Source organism: Phascolarctos cinereus, unplaced genomic scaffold (assembly GCF_003287225.1).
Source record: "Phascolarctos cinereus isolate Bilbo 61053 unplaced genomic scaffold, phaCin_HiC Scaffold_4;HRSCAF=312, whole genome shotgun sequence".
NCBI lineage: Eukaryota > Metazoa > Chordata > Mammalia > Diprotodontia > Phascolarctidae > Phascolarctos > Phascolarctos cinereus.
Genome location: NW_027555847.1, coordinates 619036810 through 619057696, shown reverse-complemented (window position 1 = coordinate 619057696; position 20887 = coordinate 619036810). Strand labels below are relative to the sequence as shown.

The 20887-nt window shown below is 38.2% G+C and overlaps 1 protein-coding gene across 2 annotated transcripts in view; it reads right to left on the bottom strand.

The window, feature by feature from the left end:
* COL14A1 (collagen type XIV alpha 1 chain) overlaps positions 1–20887 on the bottom strand; it is a 246208-nt gene that overhangs the window by 59007 nt on the left and 166314 nt on the right. For both annotated transcript variants that reach the window (XM_020964970.2, XM_020964971.2), the window contains 5 exons: positions 17613–17699; positions 10819–10872; positions 8672–8767; positions 6900–6953; positions 6467–6520 (listed from right to left, as the gene is read on the bottom strand). In XM_020964970.2, the coding sequence (XP_020820629.1) occupies positions 6467–6520; positions 6900–6953; positions 8672–8767; positions 10819–10872; positions 17613–17699 (345 nt within the window). The remainder of the gene's footprint in view (positions 1–6466; positions 6521–6899; positions 6954–8671; positions 8768–10818; positions 10873–17612; positions 17700–20887) is intronic.

Here is a 20887-nt window from a genome sequence, read left to right as displayed (position 1 = left end):
ACAGTCATAAAACAATTACAAGGAACAAACTTAGCTCCAAAGGAGAGCTATAAGAAGACCTCTCTTCCCCTCCCACCTGCTTTGCAGTGTGGAACATTGCATGTGATATCAGATATTTTTGATGTTAGGTTTTGCTTAATTTTTTTTCTTTTCTTCCTCTTTTTTATTTTTTAAATTCTTGTTATAAGGGATAACTCTCAGAGTGAGGAGGAAGAGTGACTTGGGGAAATTTAGTGAATGTCAAAATAAAAGATATCAATAAAAATGTATTAAGAAAAAAAAAAAGAAAAGCCCTCTTTCTCTCTGCATCATGATACTCAATGTCCCCATAATGACTCCTGGCTGCCTAAGACCTTTATTCCCTCTCTTATCATTAATCTTAGCTCCCATTTATAGAGAGTTTTAGAGTTTGCAAAGTACTTTACATGTGTTTTCTCATTTGACCCCCACAACAACTCTACAAGATATTCCCAATTTATATATGAGGAAACTGAGACAGAAAGAAATTAAATTTCTTGCCCAGGGTCACACAGCTAGTAAGTGTCTGAGGCTAGATTTGAACTCAGGTCTATCTTGACTTCAAGTTCAAATGTTTACTTAGGTGATTCTCAGATCTATTTGTTCAACCCTAACACTTCTATTAACCTCCAATTGCTGACTTGATATTTCAAACAGGATGTCCTAAAGACATCTTAAATTGTTGTTGCTTAATCAATTACTTATGACCCTGACTCTACATGACTCCATTTAGGGTTTTCCTGACAAGGATACTGAAGTGGTTTGCCATTTCCTTCTCCAGCTCATTTTACAGAAGAGGAAACTGAGTCAAACAGAGTTAAGTGATTTCCCCAGAGTCATACAACTAATAAGTATATGAGACAGGATTTGAACTCAGTTCCTCCTGATTTCAGGCCTGGTACTCTATCTAGATGCACCATCTAGCATCTTAAATTCAAGTACAAAACTGAATTCATTATCTCTTCTCTCCATAGTCTCCCCTCTTTCTAATTTCCCTAAGCGGCTGGTGGTGCAGTGCTGGGCCTTGAATCAGGAAAACCTGTGTTCAAATCTTGCATCAGACATTTACTAGCTGTGTGACCTTGAGCAAGTCACTTAACCTCTGTCTGCCTCAGTTTCCTCAACTATAAAGTGAATACGGTAAAAGCACTTTTACCTTAGGTAAATAAGGTAAAAATCTCAAGGTTGTTGTGGGGATCAAATGAGATAGTATTTATAAAGCCCTTAGTACTACAGTACCTGGCTTATAACAGGTGTTTAATAAATTCTTATTCTCTTCCACATCATCACCATTACTGTTAAGTGTACCACCATCCTCCCAGGCTCATAACCTAGGAATCATCTTTGACTCCTCACAATCTTACCCCCCTTATCCAGTAAATTAATAAGCCCAGTAGATTCCACCTTTGTAACATCTCACACATGCCCCTTTCTCTCCTCTGACACTGTCACCACCCTGGTGCAGGCCCTCATCACATTGCTTCGAGACTATTGCAATAGCCTGATGGTTGGTCTCTTGGCCTGGCCTCTCTCCCTTCCAGTCCAACCTTCTCTCAGCTGTCAAATGCATCTTTTTAAAGCACAAGTCTGAACATATTACTTCCCTATTCAATAAATTCAAGTGGCTCCCCATTACTTCCAGGATTAAATATAAAATCCTCTGTTTTGTTTTTAAAGTTCTTCATTACCTGCCCCTTCCTACCTTCCCAAAATTCTTTTACCTGACTTCCCTCCATATATTTGGCAACCAAATGACACTGGCCTCCTCACTGTTCCCTGCCTAAGAGATTCCATGTGCTACTTCCCACGCAGTTTTTTCCCAATTTATTTAGTTTTAGTTTTCAACATTCACTTTCACAAGATTTTGAGTTCCAAATTTTCTCCCTATCTCTCCCCTCCCCCCACCCCATGATGGTGTGCATTCTGATTACCCCTTCCCCCAATCTGCCCTCCCTTCTATCACTCCTCCCTTCTCTTATCCCCTTCCCCTTCTATTTTCCTGTAGGGTAAGATAGATTTCTATACCCCATCGCCTGTGTATCTTATTTCCCAGTTGCATGTAGAAACCATTTTTAACATTCATTTTTAAAACTCTGAGTTCCAAATTCTCTCCTTTCCTCCTTCCCCACCCACCCTCATTGTGAAGGCAAGCAATTTCCATATAAGTGTTACATGTGTAGTCATTCAAAACACTTCCATAGTAGTCATGTTGTGAAAGACTAACTATATTTCCCTCCATCCTATCCCCCCCCATTTATTCTATTCTCTCCTTTGACCCTGTCCCTCCTGAAAAGTGTGTGCTTCTGATCACCCTCTCCCCCAATCTGCCCTCCCTTCTATCACCCCTCCCTTTCTTATCCCTTTCCCTCCTACTTTCCTGTAGGGTAAAATGGGTTTCCATACCCAATTGAGTGTGTACGTTATTACCTCCTTAAGCCAAATCCAATGAGAGTAAAGTTCACCCATTCCCTCTCACCTCCTCTTATTCCCCTCCACTGTAAAAGCTTTTTCTTGCCTGTTTTTATGGGATATAATTTACTCCATTCTACCTCTCCCTTTCTCCTTCTCCTAATACATTCTTCTCTCACCCCTTAATTTTATTTTTTAGATATCATCCCTTCATATTCAACTCACCCTGTGCCCTCTGTCTATATCTATGCAGTTTCATTGTCTGTCCCTCTATGCCCTTCTCTCTCTCATCTCTGTGTCCTGGCTGCCCTGGAATCCTTCAAGCATCAGCGGAAGTGCCACTTCTGCAAAGTCTTTCCTGATCCTCCTTTAATGCTAGGGCCTTCCCTCTGAGGTTATCTCTAATTCATCTTGTTTATATCTTGTTTGCATACAGTTATTTTGTCTCCCCTATTAAACTGTGAGCTTCTTTCTTTGTTATCTCCAGACTTTAGTACAGCACATGGAACATTGGAGGCACTTAATAAATATTTGTGGTTGACTAGCTATTGTGTCTCCCACTGGTCTCATCAAAACTCATCAACTCTATTCCTTCCCTCCTAGATTTGCTAAATGGATAAAAAATATGATGAACTAAAATGAGTTCAAGGGTTAAGAGCCAGTACCAGCCTAACCCTTCCCCTCCCCCGAACCCCCAGATAACATTTACAGTTTAGCAGTTATCATCAGTTACTAAAAAGGAATGAGTAATGAAAACCAGTGGAGGAAATTACACCATGTCGGTGGCCACCTACTTATACTCCAAATAAGACTGACTTGATGCTATCTTTGTCTATTCCTGGACAGCCATATGCCTTTCTTTATTACTCCGTATCAGGGCCATAATTAGCACGAAGCAAATGGGCACTGACATGGGTGTGGAGAGGGATTTCCTCCCCAGTAGGCACTTGATCCCTTGCAAGTCAACCTTCCTCTCCATCTGTTCCTGCACCTTGACTTATGGTTCTCTTCTGACCTCAGCTGCCTGTAGCCTCCAGCAAACACTCTGAAGCACTTGGTATTCCTCCTCTGACCTACCTTCTCCCCATCCCACCTTCATGAGATGAGGGTTAGAAGACATTTCTTTTGGGATTACTTGACCAATAGGCAAGTCATCCTCTGTGCCACCCCATCCCCTCTTGTACTTTCAACTGTTTTTTTGGGGGGTGCAGGGGTCATAAGTGAAATAAGCCCTACTTATGGATCTATTCCATATATTAAAAAGAACACATTCACTATCAGTTTACAGAAAATATAATGAGAGTCCCATAATTTTTTTTTAAAAGAGAGGCAAAGTACATTAAAATTTTTCTCAGTCTTTTTGTTACCTCATTTTCATTAGCCTGGCTTCCTGATTTCCTTTCATCCTATGCTGGCATCTGTACCCTCATACTTATGTACTTGAAGCAGCTATTTTTTTAAATGTCCACAAATGGCTCTATACAAAATACTTAGAAAGTATAATTGCTTCTCTCACTGTCTTATGCTCTCTTACTTCTACCAATATTGATTGAAGGCCCCTTCTTTCAAGGAGCTTATCCAAAGAATTCATTACTTAGATAAAAAAATCATAAATTGTGCCACTGGAAGGGATTTTAAGGAGTTTAATCAGCACAGCTCCCTCATTTATAGATGAGGAATCCTGGGTCCAAAAGCATTAAACAATTTACCCAAGGTCATATAACAGAGATGTGCCCCCCCCCAATTTCTCCCAACAGATTCTTGAAGGAGTCTGTATCCCCTGCACTCTCTACCAAAGCAACAAATCTGCCTGGAATTTTTCAAAATGTGAATTAAGATCACCTTGAAAGTTTTATTTCTAAATTGACTAATATGGGGGGCTGGAGGAGAGGAAAGGAATCTCAGTGATATTACTTCTTATCCTTCTGTTTACTTTATTGCAGTTCCAAACCTTTCATTCTTATAGATAAAAACATATTTTGCCACTCTCCTGGGTTCCCAATATTCACAAAAATTCCCTGCTAATGTAACAGTTTTCCAAGAAAAAGAATGTCAAATTCTGGCATAAAATGATCCAGCAACAAATCCCACAAGTCAAATTGGAGGATTCTTCATCAGCACTAGTCTCCGTAGTTGACAAATAAATTAAGTGAATGAAACTTTTGGATTGTAGTTTTCAGCACCTCAGGGCTCATGGAAGAATCTAGGCATGTAACCACTCAGAGGCCTGCCCTACAGCCTTTGCCAAAACACATAAATTCATTTAGATACTCATACCACATGTACAAGAAAATTCCATAAATCTCACCTTTATAGCATTCTTCCTTTGGAAATATTCATTTGGGATTATGTACAGAGTGGATTAATTCAGTTTGGGGAACAGGGACCACACTGAGATTTAAGACATGTTAAATGATTTTTTTAAAACCTAACTAATTTCATAGGGACACAATAGTCTACTTTCCATCCCAATAAATTCCTGTTCCTTGACAAGAGCATTAATCCTGATTTAAAGGTCATGTTTGTTTGAGAGAAGAACTGGAATCTTTTAGTTAATCCTTACCTAAATGTCCAAAGCTGTATCAAATATACCAGGAAAAAATCAAACGCATTTCTTTTAAATGGACTGGAACTGATTGACACATATTATAGAAGAGTCTAACAAAATATTCAGGCCACTGACCATGTGGGGCCAGTGACAATTTATGGTGGGCCAGCAACAAAGAATACCAACTCCCTTGCTCAACCTGCTCTCTGCCTATGTTTACTGCTCTATCTAGTAACAAATATGAAGAATATATTGGTGGACAGATTTCCTGCTGTCTTATCCGGATATCTTATTTAGGCTCTGGACAGGATTTATATATAGCAACACCTTTGTTTATCCAAAGATGAGACTTTTTTCTGTGGTTTTAAAAAGGGCACATTTAGCATAAATTTAACATGTTTATTTAATTTATTTATTATATATGTAATATATTATTATTGTTTATTTATTTATTATTTTATTTATCTAATTTCATTAAGTTATTTTCAAAGAGAAAGAACTTCAAAATCTGCCATAAAATGATTTCTCAACAAGTCCCACAAGTTAGCACCAGTGTATAGTTAATATTAATTAAACTATAGATTAAACACATATTTAAAGTATACATTTAATAAAGAAGTGGCACTGTTGTCTTGTGTGTTTGTTCTTTTTTTCTTCTGCATTTTAAAAATTTTTTTAGTGATGTTTCTAATCTTTGGCACTTTTTAATGACTCAGCCCCTCCCCTTTTGAAGTCCTCCCTTGCAATAAAAAAGCATAGCCAAGCAGCACAAGTCAGTGCTTTGACCATGTCTGAAGATGTATGTCTCCTTCTAAACCTCTAGTCAAGAGATAAGATTTCTTGTCATGCAGTCACTTAGCCATCTGGAATACAGCTGTGAACATGGAAGTATCCATCTCCCTCAAAAAGAAATAGAAAAAAAGAAACCCTTAACTGGCAAATTGCTGTCATAAAGCCCATGCACATCACAGGAAAACTGTGATAGCGATGAAGATTTTCATCCAAATTGCCTTTATCCAAACAGCTATGCACAAAATACTGCAAAGGGTTAGGGACATTAAGACACAGGAAGCAGGAAGAAGAGAGACATCAAAATCTGGGGCCATTTGGTGTAACCTTGTTTATCTGTAAATCTAGATGGTCCCTGATGGCATCATTAAATTGTAGCACAGTACCATAATTAATGCTCAGAATGATGAATTAAGTTGTGTTCTGTACAGTCATTTTAAGAAAACTGGGAATGGTGAAACATACTTTTAAAAGAATTTGAAAAGGTTAAGTTTTGAAATACTCTTAAACATATCTATATGGTGTTTTACTGTTTTATGGGCATGGATGGGTGGAGAAGACAGGCAAGAGGAGCCTGAGCAAAAGAAAGATATGTGTGGAAAAGAGATTTGCCTGCCTCAAGTAGACTTCCCCATGGAAAATAAAACAATAATATTAAAGAAATACAACAACATCATTACAAGCTATTGAATATTTTCTTACCCTCTGGCCTTGTGAACCATCACGTCCCGGTGACCCAGTACTCCCTGGAATACCCTAAGAAGATTATGGACCAAAAAGAAGGTCAGATGAACAGTGCACCCACCACACTCCTAACTTGCTTCACTGAGATAAATCAAAATCATAGAGGCGATGTGATGATGTGAAGGCAGAGGTCTTTAGAACTTGGAATAGGGCACATAACTGTGATTCACAGAAGAGAAATGTCTCCCTATCCTCCCCACTCCCCACTTAGCTCATGGTGAGGAACTTCAATGTGACTGATTGGGGGAAAGATTTTAAGGTAAATGAATTTGGGCTAAGGCAGTACTGTGCTGAAAATAGAAACTGTGCTTTCCAAGCTCATAACCCACTTCAAAAGTCCATCGCTCTCCGTAAGTCTCTCATGATGACAGCAAGAAATTAAAAAGAATACCTGTGGGCCTGGAAAGCCTAGATCTCCCTTCTCTCCTTTTTCACCTGGTGTTCCCTGAAGATTCAAAAACCACATGGAGTTAAACACACTCGTCAATTCACATACTGTTGCTTCCCCACCAACCATTCTTCCTTAGTCAACATTAGGTCATATTCATACCAATGTGCACATACCATATTAAATATACACATACTATATTAAATATTAAAATAAATGACCTCATACCAACATAAACACAGACTTAAAGGTTGATATGTAGGAACAGTTTGAGGGCACAGAGCAACAGATCATCTTTCAGAAGAAAGGATACCAAGTATTTGGAAAGAATCATAGACATTAATATAACCCAGAAAAGGGGACAGTCTAAGCATGGAAATATAGAGGTAATAACCAGACCTTTGCTTTTCTAAGTCCCTAGATTTCCAGAAGTGGATTAAATTAACTGAAGTACTATCTTTTGGATCTAATCATTTCATCAAGATATATAATTTTTGCTTCTCCTGCTAGAAGTATATGAGAGGCAGCACAGTATAGTTCTGTCTATAGGACTGGGCCTGAGTTAGAAGACTTAGGTTTAAATGTGGCCTGGAACACTTATTGGATGTGTGGCCAGGAGCAATGCATTTAACCTTTCTGTAACTCAGTTTCCCTGTCTACATCATAGGGATAATACTATCTAACTTACAGGGTTATTATGAAGAAAACACAAATGTGCACATAAACTGGTACATATTATATGTGTAAAGAAGAGTAGTTTCCAAAGTGTGGTCCATGGGAGGAATACTTAAAGAAGGAAAGTTATAGCCAGAGCAATCATGCCATGAGTATACAAACACTTAGATGTGGCTACAAAATATATCTTTAGAAAACTATTGCTTGAAAATCAACAAATAGCAACAATTTTTTGTAAAACTAATCTTAATTCATATAAGGAATTATAATTTTGATTTTTATAAGGCAGGGGTTCTCAATCTGGGATCCATGAATAAAGAAAATTTGAATGAAATAGAACGTGAATAAATAGAATTTTAATAAGTATATTTCAATATGACTGGCTTCCCTTTTAATTCTATCATTTTACTTTAATGCATTCAAAACATTATTCTGAGAAAAGGTCCGTGGCCAAAGGGGTCCATGACACAAAACAAAGGTTAAAAACCTCTGGTAAGGCAAGAAACACAGAGCTCAGTAAGCAGAATTTAATGTGTTTCAATGTGACATGAATCCTTTCTGAGGAAACACAGACAGATTCTCAGAGTGTGGAGCTCTTTGTTCTAAATTTATTGGGAACAATAACCACTGGATAGGTATTAACTTTCAAGTGAAATTCACTTGGATGCCAGTGGAAATTGACAAGAACACTAAGTCCATGGAGGGCATGTACTTTGTCTTTCACCATCAAAACTGCTAATTAATAAGAACTTATGTATAGAGCATTTTATGGGTTTTTTTTAATCCCTTTGTAGCCATTACATAATTGGTTTAACAGGCAGGATGTATTAGGCAGATCTCACTTGGTTAGCCTTACACTCACAAACTTTCTGTGCAAATTTTGTCTGTGTGCTTATGTTGTTGTATATTGTCCTATTATGCTAGAGAAATGGCCACAGAATGAGGACTATGACCTTTTATAAATTACTGTCAAATGTACTTCAATGCAGGTTGAGGAAGGACTGAAGTTTTCTTAGTAAGATGGATTTCACCACTAATTATTTGCTAGAAAAGTTAAAGTAATCTGACATCTGAGCAAAACTTATTTATATACAACTCACCGGCATGCCTTGAATGGAAAGTCCACTTGGTCCTTGTGGGCCAGGGGGGCCCTGAGGTCCTGGAGAACCTGTTTCACCACGAGGACCATCTGGTCCCTGGAGGGGAGCAGAGAGAAGTCATTTAAGTAGTAAAGTAAACCCTTTGATATAAGATTTTTTTACAGCACTTAATAATTCAGAACTTTAATCAAAATTAATGAAAAATGGATAGGCCAATAATTCCTAGCTCTATGTATGTAATTTCTCCATTCAATTTATTATATTTTGTCTATTATGTGCAGATAAATAAGAGAGATAAATAAATAAATCTAATTAATTAAATAAGCTGCTTCCCATACCCAGGTTACAGTGTTGGAGAGCGATAAGACATAAGCATAAATAGGTAGAATGTCATGGATTTAGAGATGGAAGGGACCTTAGAGGTCATTTAATCTGCCCTCTTCATTTTACGAATGAGGCAACAGGCCCAGAGATGTCAGATGATTTGCTCATGGTCACATAGGGAACAAGTAGGATTTGAACCCAGGTCTTCTGAATCCAAACCTAGTATTTTTTTTTTCATTAAACTCTTCCAAGAATTCTCTGCTCTCTAGTGATCATAGTATTAGAGAGGCACAAAAATAAAGTACTACCTGAAGGCTAAGGGGAAATTTCATTAACGTAGGGGGAGATTATGGAAAAGAGACAAACGAATAATGAATGAATTTGGAGTCCAAAGATAGAAGATTCAATCTTAGTTCTGACATCTACTCTCTTTGTGACTTTGGGCAAATCATTTCAAGTTTTTGGGCCTCAATTTTCTCTCTTGCAGAATGAGGAAGTTGGACTTGTGAGGAGGAATTTGAGCTGGGTTTTAAATTCTCTTCAATGTTTAAGTGTCTTGTTTGGGGAACAAAAACAACATAGTTTCTGCCTTTCAGTACCTCACATCCTACATTTATAAGCCATGACATGGTAAAAAATAAATAACCACATTTCAACTCACCAACGTCAAGGCTAAGATTTCAACATTAAGGTCATGTAAGGATTTTCCGATATGAAGAATATGAGATAATTCAGCATAACTAGAAAGAGCTGAATTCACTAAAATAACTTAATGATAGGTGAGCTCTTTGCCTTATCTTCCTGGGGCTTCTCTCCCAGTCCCTGTGAAAGTACCATCCTTCACCCTCTGCTTTCTAGAACCTCATTAGAATATAAACTCCACAAAGGTAGGTATTGTCTTGTTTTTTCTATATGTAGATTCAGTGTTTAGCACAGTGTCTGGCACATAGTAAGAGCTTAATAAATGCTATTTATATGTATTTCTACATCTGTGTCTGTATCTATATCATCTATTGGTCAATCGTCTATCAATTTATCATCAATCATTCAATTATCTATCCATCTACATAGCTAACCTCTGACTTAGGATACATTCATGGTCAACTGCTAAGAAAAAGCAAAGGCAGTCCTAAGTTGTCTGCTACCAGCCTTATAAATAACTAGAAGATTTGTCAATAATTTTCAAGTTCATTTCCTGAGGACATAGTGATGACAAAGTCAATGTTGTGGGTTTGTCCCCCAATTATCTTTGTTCCATTCCAAGGCTAAAGGCCTTCTAACAGAATGACCTTTATACTCAGATGTGCTGTTAGGAAGGGAAATAGACGTGACTAAGGACATTTTAGTACAAAATCTTTACAATAACTAGAAAGATAGCTCAAAAGGAAATGCTCCACACAGTAAGTCAGTGTAGCCAGTTACCTGCACAAAGAGAAAGCAGGACTCAAATAAGAGACCTGGGATGCAGAAAGTGATGGGGACGAGGAATTACATATGATGGACTAAAGTTCCATTCTTATGACAATTGTGGCAAAGTCTGCTTGTAAGGAATATGAGAGAAAACATTCATCAAATAAGAATAGTGTGGCCTTGGGAAGCCTCATTCTTGACCTGGAAAGCTTTCATTCGATCCAAGTTATGGGTGACTCTTTGGAATAAGGAAGAATGAGGCTCCATGAATAAGGGACTGATTTCAGGCTCAATTTTTATCATAAGGGAGCTTTGGGTTGGGCAGAATAAATAGCAAACCCCACCCCCAAAAAAACACAAGACCCACCCCCCCCAAATCTCTCCCATAGTAAAAGCAAATAAACTCAAGTTACCTTTGGACCTTGGTCACCTCTCTGGCCCTTTGGTCCTCGGAGTCCTGGACCACCCTGGAAAACATATGTAAAATATCAGCTCAAAGGCCAACCTCAAAAAGTATGTTTCAATCTTACTTCTTAATGATATGGAATATCTCATCCCCATTTTGCATAAATGCCAATACACTGCAATCATGTTATAGCTTCATCACCATCCAAAGATGAATATCTGCACTGATCAGTTCTCTCCCTCCCTTTAGATGACTTTAAATTTTGAGAAGACTTTCCCTGCCAAAACTTTTTCAGGCCTTGGCAAATGATTTGGGTATGTTTAACAATTATATAATATCCCCATTGCAAGTAGATAGATGCTTATTTTTCCTTTAATTTCTGATCCAAAATGCCATATAAAACACAACATAATTATGATTTGAAATTATCCATTTGAACTTTAAAAAGCACACACATGCACCCGCATGCACACACACCAAAAAAGCCTGAAATTCTAGTTTTTTGATTTCTAAAATGAGATTGGATTAGATGATCCCTCATGTCCCTTTTTAGAATTTTTGTTGTTGTTGTTAATGTGATATCTTTTTTTTGGGGGGGGAGGTAGGGTAAAACTTCAAGAAGAAGAAAAAAGGACAAAATTTAGACCTGACCATAGAATGTCATTATTCATGATTATTAACAATAATAATAATAGCCAGCATTTATATAGTCTTTTAAGGTTTGTAAAGTACTTTATAAATTATCATCCCATTTGATCCTTGCAACAGCTCTGGAAGGTAGGTGCCTTTTTTTTTATTAGCCCCATTTTACAGGTGAAGAATGTGAGGCAGATAAGGGTTTAATGACTTGCCATGGGTTACACAGTAAGTATCTAAGGCAAGCTTTGAATCTGATCTTCTTGACTCCAGGGCCAGTGCTCCATCCACCGTGCCAGTTAAACCTATCCAGAAAAGGGCCTCCAGAAAATTTTTTCCATTTCATAATTTTATCCATTTTGAATATCTTGGAAAATATTTAAAACTTAAGTTTATCATTTCTGTGCTGTTTGTTCATAAGTATAAAATTCCTTTAGTATTTTTTTTACCTCTTCCTTCAGGAACATACAAAAAATAACTAATTGCTTTTAAAGACAAACATTGGCCAATGAAGGGATAAAATTAATAAAGGTGGATTTCTTGGTGATTTTTAAGACATATCATCCATAAAATTGAATGTACTATTCGCTAGACACATTGTCTCAGGTGCTTTAGGTTTATAATGTTAAAGAAAAAAGATGCAAGATCTCCCTTCCTGTTGTTTATCAGCCAAGTGAATGTCAAATTTGCTTACTGACTGTAATACTTTTTCCTAAACTCATTTAGGATTTGGTAATAAAAGTATTCCACCAGGCTCTACTTTCATTTCAGCGAAGACTAGGGGATGCCTATTCAGCTAGCTTTAGCAATATCTGAAGTTGTTAACTGACACCAAGTTACATCTGTCTGGAATGGAGGGAGGGAGTGGTGGGACAAGGCAAAATAACCAGCCCTCCCTCACTCGTGTCCAGGCAACACGCTAGTTCTAGGAAAAGGATAGTCCCCAGTGAGTCATGATGACTGAACTGAGGCAGCAGTTTTCTGTTTACTAACAGGACAGGACTCTTTTGGTCCAAAAGTAACTTGTTCCTGCAGAAAAGGAAGGGGGCAGTTCTAATGGCTTTCAGAGGTGGCAGGGCTTGGGACTCTATAAAAAGGCATAGGGTTTCTTCTAGTCCTCAAGAAGTCAGAGCTGAGCAGGGCTAGATCCCATAGAAAATGACACAGTTGAAAGGAAATGACCTGACTATAAGGGACAGAGTAGATGAGGATTCAAGACATTGCTCTTCTGAGACTGCTCCTTTCCATGCCTATTAGGCAGAAAAGCAAGCATTTGGTTCCATTTCAGCTCATTTTTTCTACCTGGTGGCCAAGAGAGTAGAAGTGTTTTGGTTCTCCTCTCTATCCCCTGTCATTCTACTGTTCTGTTCTCTTCCAAGCATATTTAAAATCACTCCTTCATTCTTCTACCCTCCTCAAGAGGCTGCCTGGGAAGCCCCACTATGACTAGGACAGGTATTAACCAATAATCTACTTCCAGCCTCCATCTTGGGTTGGGGCCCAGGCAGCCAACTTTCTTTTTTTTCCTGGCCTTATATATGACTTTTTTGGACTTTGCCATGATGTCTCAGCTGATGTCTCACTCTAGATCCATTGCTGTCTGGGGCCATCTCACTCTGGAGTGTCCTTTCACCAAGGCAGTCCTCCATTTTGGGAAGCAGCCCAGGCTGGCCAACCTTCATTCTTCTCCCAGTTATAATTCTGACTTTCCAGACTTCTCAACACCATCCCTCCATGGATATCTTCCCCTCTCCATCTTTTTTCAGTTCCATTTTGTGTGTTCTCTCCAGCCATTAGAATGTAAGCTCCTTGAGGGCAAGGGCTGTTGTTTCTTTTTGCTTGTATTTGTATCCCCAGCACTTAGTATAGTGCCTGGCTAATAGTAGATATTTAATAAATGCTTGTTGCCTCCCTTTCAAGAATAATTATTTCTTATATGTTCAGAATTCTTGTTAAAGATCCTGTTATTACATTACATAGACCTACATGTTTGTATTAAACTAGGAGTTTCTTCTGATGATCCACATGCTTCATGGTTGCAATTTAATGCCTCACTCCCTGGGGAAAAAACTGTGTCCCTTTAAGTAATAGTCAGTTTTCCAGGTATTCTACTGGTCAGTGCAAAAGATCCTAAGGAGGCCCTCACCAGACTTGGGGTGTGGCAACATCACTAGGTCTTTACACTCATTTGCCAATGATACAGATCTCACAAGGAGCTAGACATTCATTCCTTCAAACATCCAAGATACCTTTTTCCCCAATTAAATTTGAATGGCTTCTCCTGAAATGTTAATGTATTGTCTGAACATGTCTGAGGCATGATGTTTAAAGACAGGGATTGTGTCTTGTACTTTTATTATATCCCCCACTGCAAAGCACAGTGCTGGTGCACATGGTATACCCTAAATAAACCCTATTCATTGAATGATGATAATAATGTTAAATGTTCCAATAAAGTGAGGAAAAGGTCAATCTAAGCAAGAATACAAGTCTTTACCTTTGCATGCAATAATACAGCTTTTACTTTAACATTCTTTTCCAGTAACCATATATGATACCAACCAAGAATTAAGTTTTATCAGCAGGAATGGGTATTTTTTTCACAAATTGTTCTGTTCTGGGTGGGATTGCTTTGGAAGAGGACTTAGGTGGGGATATGATAGCTATCTTCATATATTTGGAGGGTTATCATATAAAAGAGGAATTAAATTTTTTTCTAGTTGGCCTCAGAAAGCAGATCAAGGAACAATAAGTAGAAATTATAGAGAGGAAGTCTTGCTGTAAGAAAAACCTTGCTTGCCATCAGAGCTACCCCAAAGTAGAACTGGCTACTTGGGAAATAATGGATTCTCCTTCCCTGAAGGTACCTAAGCAAAGGCTGAATGACTATATGCCAGGAATATTACAAAGGAATTCTCATTTGGATTAGACAATTCTAAGGTCTTTTCCAAGTCTGACATTGTATGATTCCATGATCCTATTTCTCAAGCTTTCTAAATGAAATTTGTTATTCATATTCAAAATTTGTCATTCCTTTCTTCCTTGGGACTTCATCTTCCTTCTGCTCACTTCTTTCTCTCCTATTTTGATTTATTTCACCTCCTGCTGCCTCTATTAACTTTGAATGCTAATGCATATAAAACGGTTAATTCTCAAAATTTTCTATGTTAGAAGTTATTTGTATGATTCCCTTGAGTTCTAGCAAAGAAATAGGCTAGAGAAATCAAATAAACTCAGAAGTATTTCATGCAAGCCTCAGGAAAATAAGGATTATTCCCAAAACCTGTCCAGAAAATCTTTACCAACTGTCTAACAATCCATAAGGAATAATAACTTACCACTGCTTCTACCCATTTCAACTCTTAGTTATGCCCTCTGGGGCCAGGCAGAACAAGTTGAATTCATCTTGCACATGGCCTCCTTAGGGCATAGCTCCTCTATGCAGTAAATTGTTAGAACCACATGTGGTTTTCATGGAGTTCAAGGCTAGCTCCATACATGTAGAAGGATGATTTTGGCCATGGGCAGAAAATCTTAAAATAATCTGAAGAATGGAATGATTTTGTTGTTTTTCTAGCATACCGCAGGGTGATTTAGAGTAATGCAGAGAATGAATTTCTATTTTCAATAGAAAACGATAGGTAAATGTGTGCCATAAAATATAGAGAAAATTGGATTGCATGCTTAATGTTGAAGAGAGGCTCCTTCGTGCCAAAGATAAAAAAGGAATTGCCAGAATCCATTCCAAATAACTCCAGAAGGTTCTTCATTTGTGCAAAAAACAGATTTGCTGAACTTTAAAAAGTAGGAAAATTTATATGATTGGAGCCAACCTGGAATGAACTTTCATTCTGCAAGCCAACTGTCAGTCTGGGTTATCTACTGTGGAAATGTCTAACATGCCAGTCCTGCTTAGTTTAAAGTCAAACGTTAAATGACAGGTCTTGGGAAAAAAAAGTTATCCTGTAAGATTCTGGTTTCCACTACTTATTCAAACTACGGACCCTGTTTTCTTGTCCCATCAGCTTCAACAGACTTGCAGTTCTCTGACAATGAAGTATTGATATCTTGTCCTTCTCAAAGAAACACACATTTGCTTTGACAATTTGGCACAAGCTGAAAAACAGCATCACTGGAAGTAGTTACAAAAAGGTCTTTGAAGAAGGATGTGAACCCCCTGGTTCTAATTATTCTAAATTTCCTTTCTTTATAACAATATGTAAAGAGGAATAAAACAGGGAAATTCATACTTACCAAAGGTATTGTAATGCAAAATGTGTTGTAGAAGGTGCAAATGGAATAAGGATTCCCCGAGCAGCTAAGTGACATAATGAATAGAGTGCTGGATCTGGCAAGGGAAGACCTGATTTCAAATCCTGTTTCAGACACTTATTAGATTCGTAACTCTGGGCAAGTCACTCAGCCTCTCTATGGCTTGCATTCCCTATGTGTAAAATAAGGAGGTTGGACTCAATTGCCTATAAGGTCCCTTCCAACTCTATAGCAATGATACATAAAGATCCACACAGGGACTTAGAAAACCAGTGTCTGTGTTCTAAATTATATTTTGATCTGGTTCTCACACTCAAGAGTGTTACAGGCTGCAATGGGGTCACAAGCAGCATGTCTTACATGTCTGCTCTAGGCAACTCTCTAAAGGTATAAATGGCAGAAAAGGTATCGTATTGGTAGAGGAGATCCCCTCATTTAGGAGTTTCCTGTATCAACGAAACAGGTCCAGTCCCCATCCCTAAACATGTAAAGCAATATGCCAACATTAGCAACTAATTTCAACTTGATAAAATTCTACATTCTTTTCATCAACAATATTTTTGTGTGTTTAGTCATTTTCAGTTGTGTCTGACTCTTTGTGACCCCATTTGGAGTTTTCCTGGCAAAGATAAGGCAGTGGTTTGCTATTTCCTTCTCCACCTCGTTTTACAGATAAGAAACTGAGGCAAATAGAGTTAATGACTTGCCTAGAGTCACGCAGCTAGTAAGCGTCTGAGGCCAGATTTGAACTCAGGAAGATGAGTCTTCCTTACTTCAGGTCCAGCATTCTAACCACTATGCAATATTTTAAAATATCTGCATTTCTGGATTACATATGGGAAACTACAGTGTTTTAATCCTTTCAAGCTGATCTTTGGCATAAAGACAATATCTTTTTGAGCACAAATGTTCCCCAGGTGAAGCTCTATGATGAATAAACCTGGAGTGCCACAATCTCCAGTGAATTAAAGTTGTGGGTGACCGACCCAAAGGACAATAGAAAGACAGACAGTAAATACAAGTATTCTGTAGCATATGTCCAATAATGCCCTCTACCCATGGGTCTGGCACAAGGCAATGGAGCTGGAACTGTGGTTTCATTGATACATAGACTTCTGAAATGAAGAAAAGACCCATACCAACGCATTTGGCCAGAGAACTATGAGGTTAACCATAAGCAGCCGGTGGGTCTTCTTCAACCCTGGGCTTCCTGCCTCCAAGGCCAACTCTTTTTCCACACTATTCTACTCTGCCTCTCACATGGCATAATTGATATCACTGAGGAAATATGATTGGAAAAAGGTGAGATGGTCATATCACAGGAGCAATAGATGGGCAGTCCTACAACTGTACAATAACTATGATACATAAGACAATCTGGATGGAAGGCCATTAGCATTTTGGATGGACCTCTGTGGAGATTCCAAAGAAAGCATGGTCAAGATATGTATAGGTGGAGAAGGAATGAATGGGTTGCAATCTGCGTCAACAGAAGAAGTGCCCACAACACGCAGGAAAGGATCTCACAGATCCACTGACACCCGAGAATATACTGCAATATAGCACTAAGAAGAATAAAGCTTTACATTTGTAGTAGCACTCCAACTTCATCCAATTTAAAAAAAAAATAGAAGAAAAAAAATGCATGGCAAAGTGGTGAATTTCTTTGCTCCCAGTTAGGAAATAACTTATTTAACATGCCTCAAACACCTCCTTGAGCATGTGTAAATTAGGATTAGCACAGGAAGAGGTTTGCAGGTACAATATAAGTGTTCAAGTTGGAAACATTCAGTCAGAAATCAAGTTCTGGGGCTTAGGAAGAAATGGTTTCAAATATAAATATTAGAGATCTTTCTTCTTCTTGGGGAAAACCAACATTTATTTGGCACTTACAGGTGGGCCAGCAGGTCCTGATGCTCCTTTGGTGATTTCAGAACAGGAACAGGAATGTGGAAGAGCTGGACAATTTTCCTCATCCCTCTGTTAAAAGAAATAGCCATATATTAATAAATATTCTCTGCCAGTAGTTTTTAACCCAGGAGAAACATTTTAAGGTAAAGATTTTCAATAAATAAATGAATGAATAAATGAATGTGCTAGACAAATTTCTTTTTTATTTTTTTCTTTTGCTTTTTTTGGTAACCCCAGTGCTTAATATAGTGCCTAGCACATAAGTTCTTAATGTTTGTTGACTGACTGATTTTGGTTTTCTTTAAAAAAATTATTTTTAATCTCTTGCCTTTTAAGCACCTTCTGTATGCTAGCCACTGTGTTAAGTGATAGACAGAAAGGTGAAAACTGGCACAGACCCTGCCCCCTTAAGGAGGTCACAGTCTTAGCATCGGGGAATTGATACAACATATACACGCAAGGTAGAATGTGACAGAGCAAAAGTGAACAAGGCAAAACAATCAGAAAAAACAGAAAACTAGGAGGGACACATCACTTTCACTTGGAGGGATGAGGAAAGACTTCATGAAGCAGGTGGTGTCTGAATTGCACTTTGAAGGAGGAGAGGGTCTTCAACAGACAGAAATATAGGGTGGGTGAAGTCTATCCCTAATGTGAGAAGTGCCACAATCAAAGGCCTAGAGAAAGGACCGAGCAGGGTGAGAGGAGAGAATTATCGGGATGGACTGGAATGTAGAATTACATGAAGGGGAGTACTATGATAAGCGTGTATCGTGTAAACATTGAAAGCTGTGGAGACAGATAAAATTTAAAACGTTCTACTGGGGATTCAAGAGGTAAACAGGTCATTAAGTACAAGATAATTTGCAGATAGAGAGAGTGCTAACAAGGGGCTCAGGATTCTAAGCAAAGATATGTAAGCAAGAGATAGGGAGTTGCTTTTAGGGAGCAGCAAGTAGGCCAGGGACAGCTAGGTGGCACAGTGGATAAAGTGCCAGGCCTCCAATCAGGAGGACTCCCCTTTCCAAGTTCAAATCTGACCTCAGACACGTACTCGCTATATGACCCTGGGCAAGTCACTTAACCCTGTTTGCCTCAGTTTCCTCATCCGTAAAATGAACTGGAGAAGGAAATGGCAAACCACTTCAGTGTTTTTGCCAAGAAAATACCAAATGGAGTCATGAAGAGTCATACATGATTGAACAACAACAACAACAAATAGGCCAGTTTGGTTACATTATAAAATACATGAAAGGGAATAATGTTAAAAAAAAAAAAGTCTGGAAAGGTAGCCTGGAAAAAAGAAGAGCTTTTAATGGCAAGCTGAGAAGTTGGTCCTAGATGCAATGAAGAGCCACTGAAGATTCTTGAACCACAAAGGGTGATATAGTATGATCTGTGCTTTACAAAGATTATTTTGGCAGCTGTTCTGAATAGCAATTAGAGAATAGAGGAGCTGGAGACTGGGGCTATATTAGCAGTCCAGTCGAGAGGTGATGGGTGTTTAAATTAGGATAGTTGCTGTGTGAATGGAGACAAAGGGGGTAGAAATGAGAGACATGTGGAAGTATAGTCAGTTCTGCTGTAATACATGTTTAAAAATGTGAATTTGTTCCAACGTGATGGATTTATTAGGGAACATAAGGTGAATTTCAAGTTTGCTTCTGCTCAATTCCTTCTATGAGAAATATCTAGAATACAAAAAACTGTACCACTTCACAATAATTCACAAGCTACAACCCTTCTGATGGTCACTTCTACAAGCAAGCCAGGTATTTTTCAAGGTAAAGTGCCGTATTAATGGTATATCTTCAGTAAGGTTGGAGCTGTGGGCAAAGAAGAACTGGTCTACACCACCTCCACCCCTACTCCCTTCTCCCACCTCCCCACCCCCCTAAGCTGGGTTGTTTAACCTATTCCTACAGCAACAGGGGTATAGGCCAAATAGCAGCTTGAGGCCACTGACATGCACACTACTGTAGTTATTTATGTATTCCTTACCCATTTAACATATATACAACTGTAGTACCATTTTTAAAATTAGGTCCTTATCTTTTTTTTAATGTGTCCTGACAAAGTTTTTGAACATTGTGCCCTCAGCCTCATTTCCCCCACAAGCCTTGTGGTTTTAACTGCATAATTTTGCATAATTCTATGCTTTTGGGGAACAGGTGTGTCATGTTATAGAAGAATTGACTGTAATTGACAGTTAATTAGATATTGGACAGTGAGAACAGAATGAAGATTCAAGTATGATTCCTAGGTTGCGAACCTTGGTGCCTGGAAAGACAATGGTGTCCTCAAACAATCATGATGTTTTCCATTATGTACAACTTCTTCCTCACATACATTAATCTACACTTATCAGGTCTTGATTATTAAGGTACCAACTACTATTGTCTAACATAATCCATCTGAGAACTTTTGCTTCTAAAAGGTGGGGCATGAATCTATTCATTTAGTGCATTATCCATTAGCCATATGTACGTGGGGGTGTGTATGTGTGTGTGTGTACATACATATATACATATGTATATATATATATATATATACATATGTATATATGTATATATATATACACATATACATATATATGTATGTATATTCCTGTCTGAATGATATTTGATAGTAATGAAGGAAAAAACCATCTTAGCCATGCGTTGTAGATAGACAAAGCGTTAAACCCAGAACAGAAGGAAAAAAGCTGACTAGATCATGTTTGGGAAATTAATGATTCCATGAGTAAATCACATAATTTGGCAGAGCCTTAGTTTCCTCAACAGTAATATGAGTTAATAGCTATAATACCACCTCATAGGGTTTTCTAGCATCCAATGAGCAACCATGGATTCCACTTCGAGTTAAATTTTTGTTTGGTAAACTGCCTCAAAGTGCCCCAGGAGGACTAGAGGTATTAGAACAGAGGCTTTTGAAGGAGAAGATTTAGTTTTGGGCAGGAACTTCTGAATAGAAACCCACTTGAAGCTACTAAGACTACTTCTGGAAACCATTAGCATCCCACACCCACCTCTATTACTTCTAAATATCTTTTGCTGTGCCCTTTGGCTGTTAAGTAGTCACCATTTCATGTGGACCATTTGTGCCTGAACTGTGGTACACACAGTCTTCCAAGCTCATATCGGTCTGATTAGCCATATTCAGACACATTGTACTTTGACTCCAACATAGTGATGTCATTTTGGTCCGCTTCGAGGACAAAGGACAACTAGTCACCAACTTGCATTCACATTCAAACT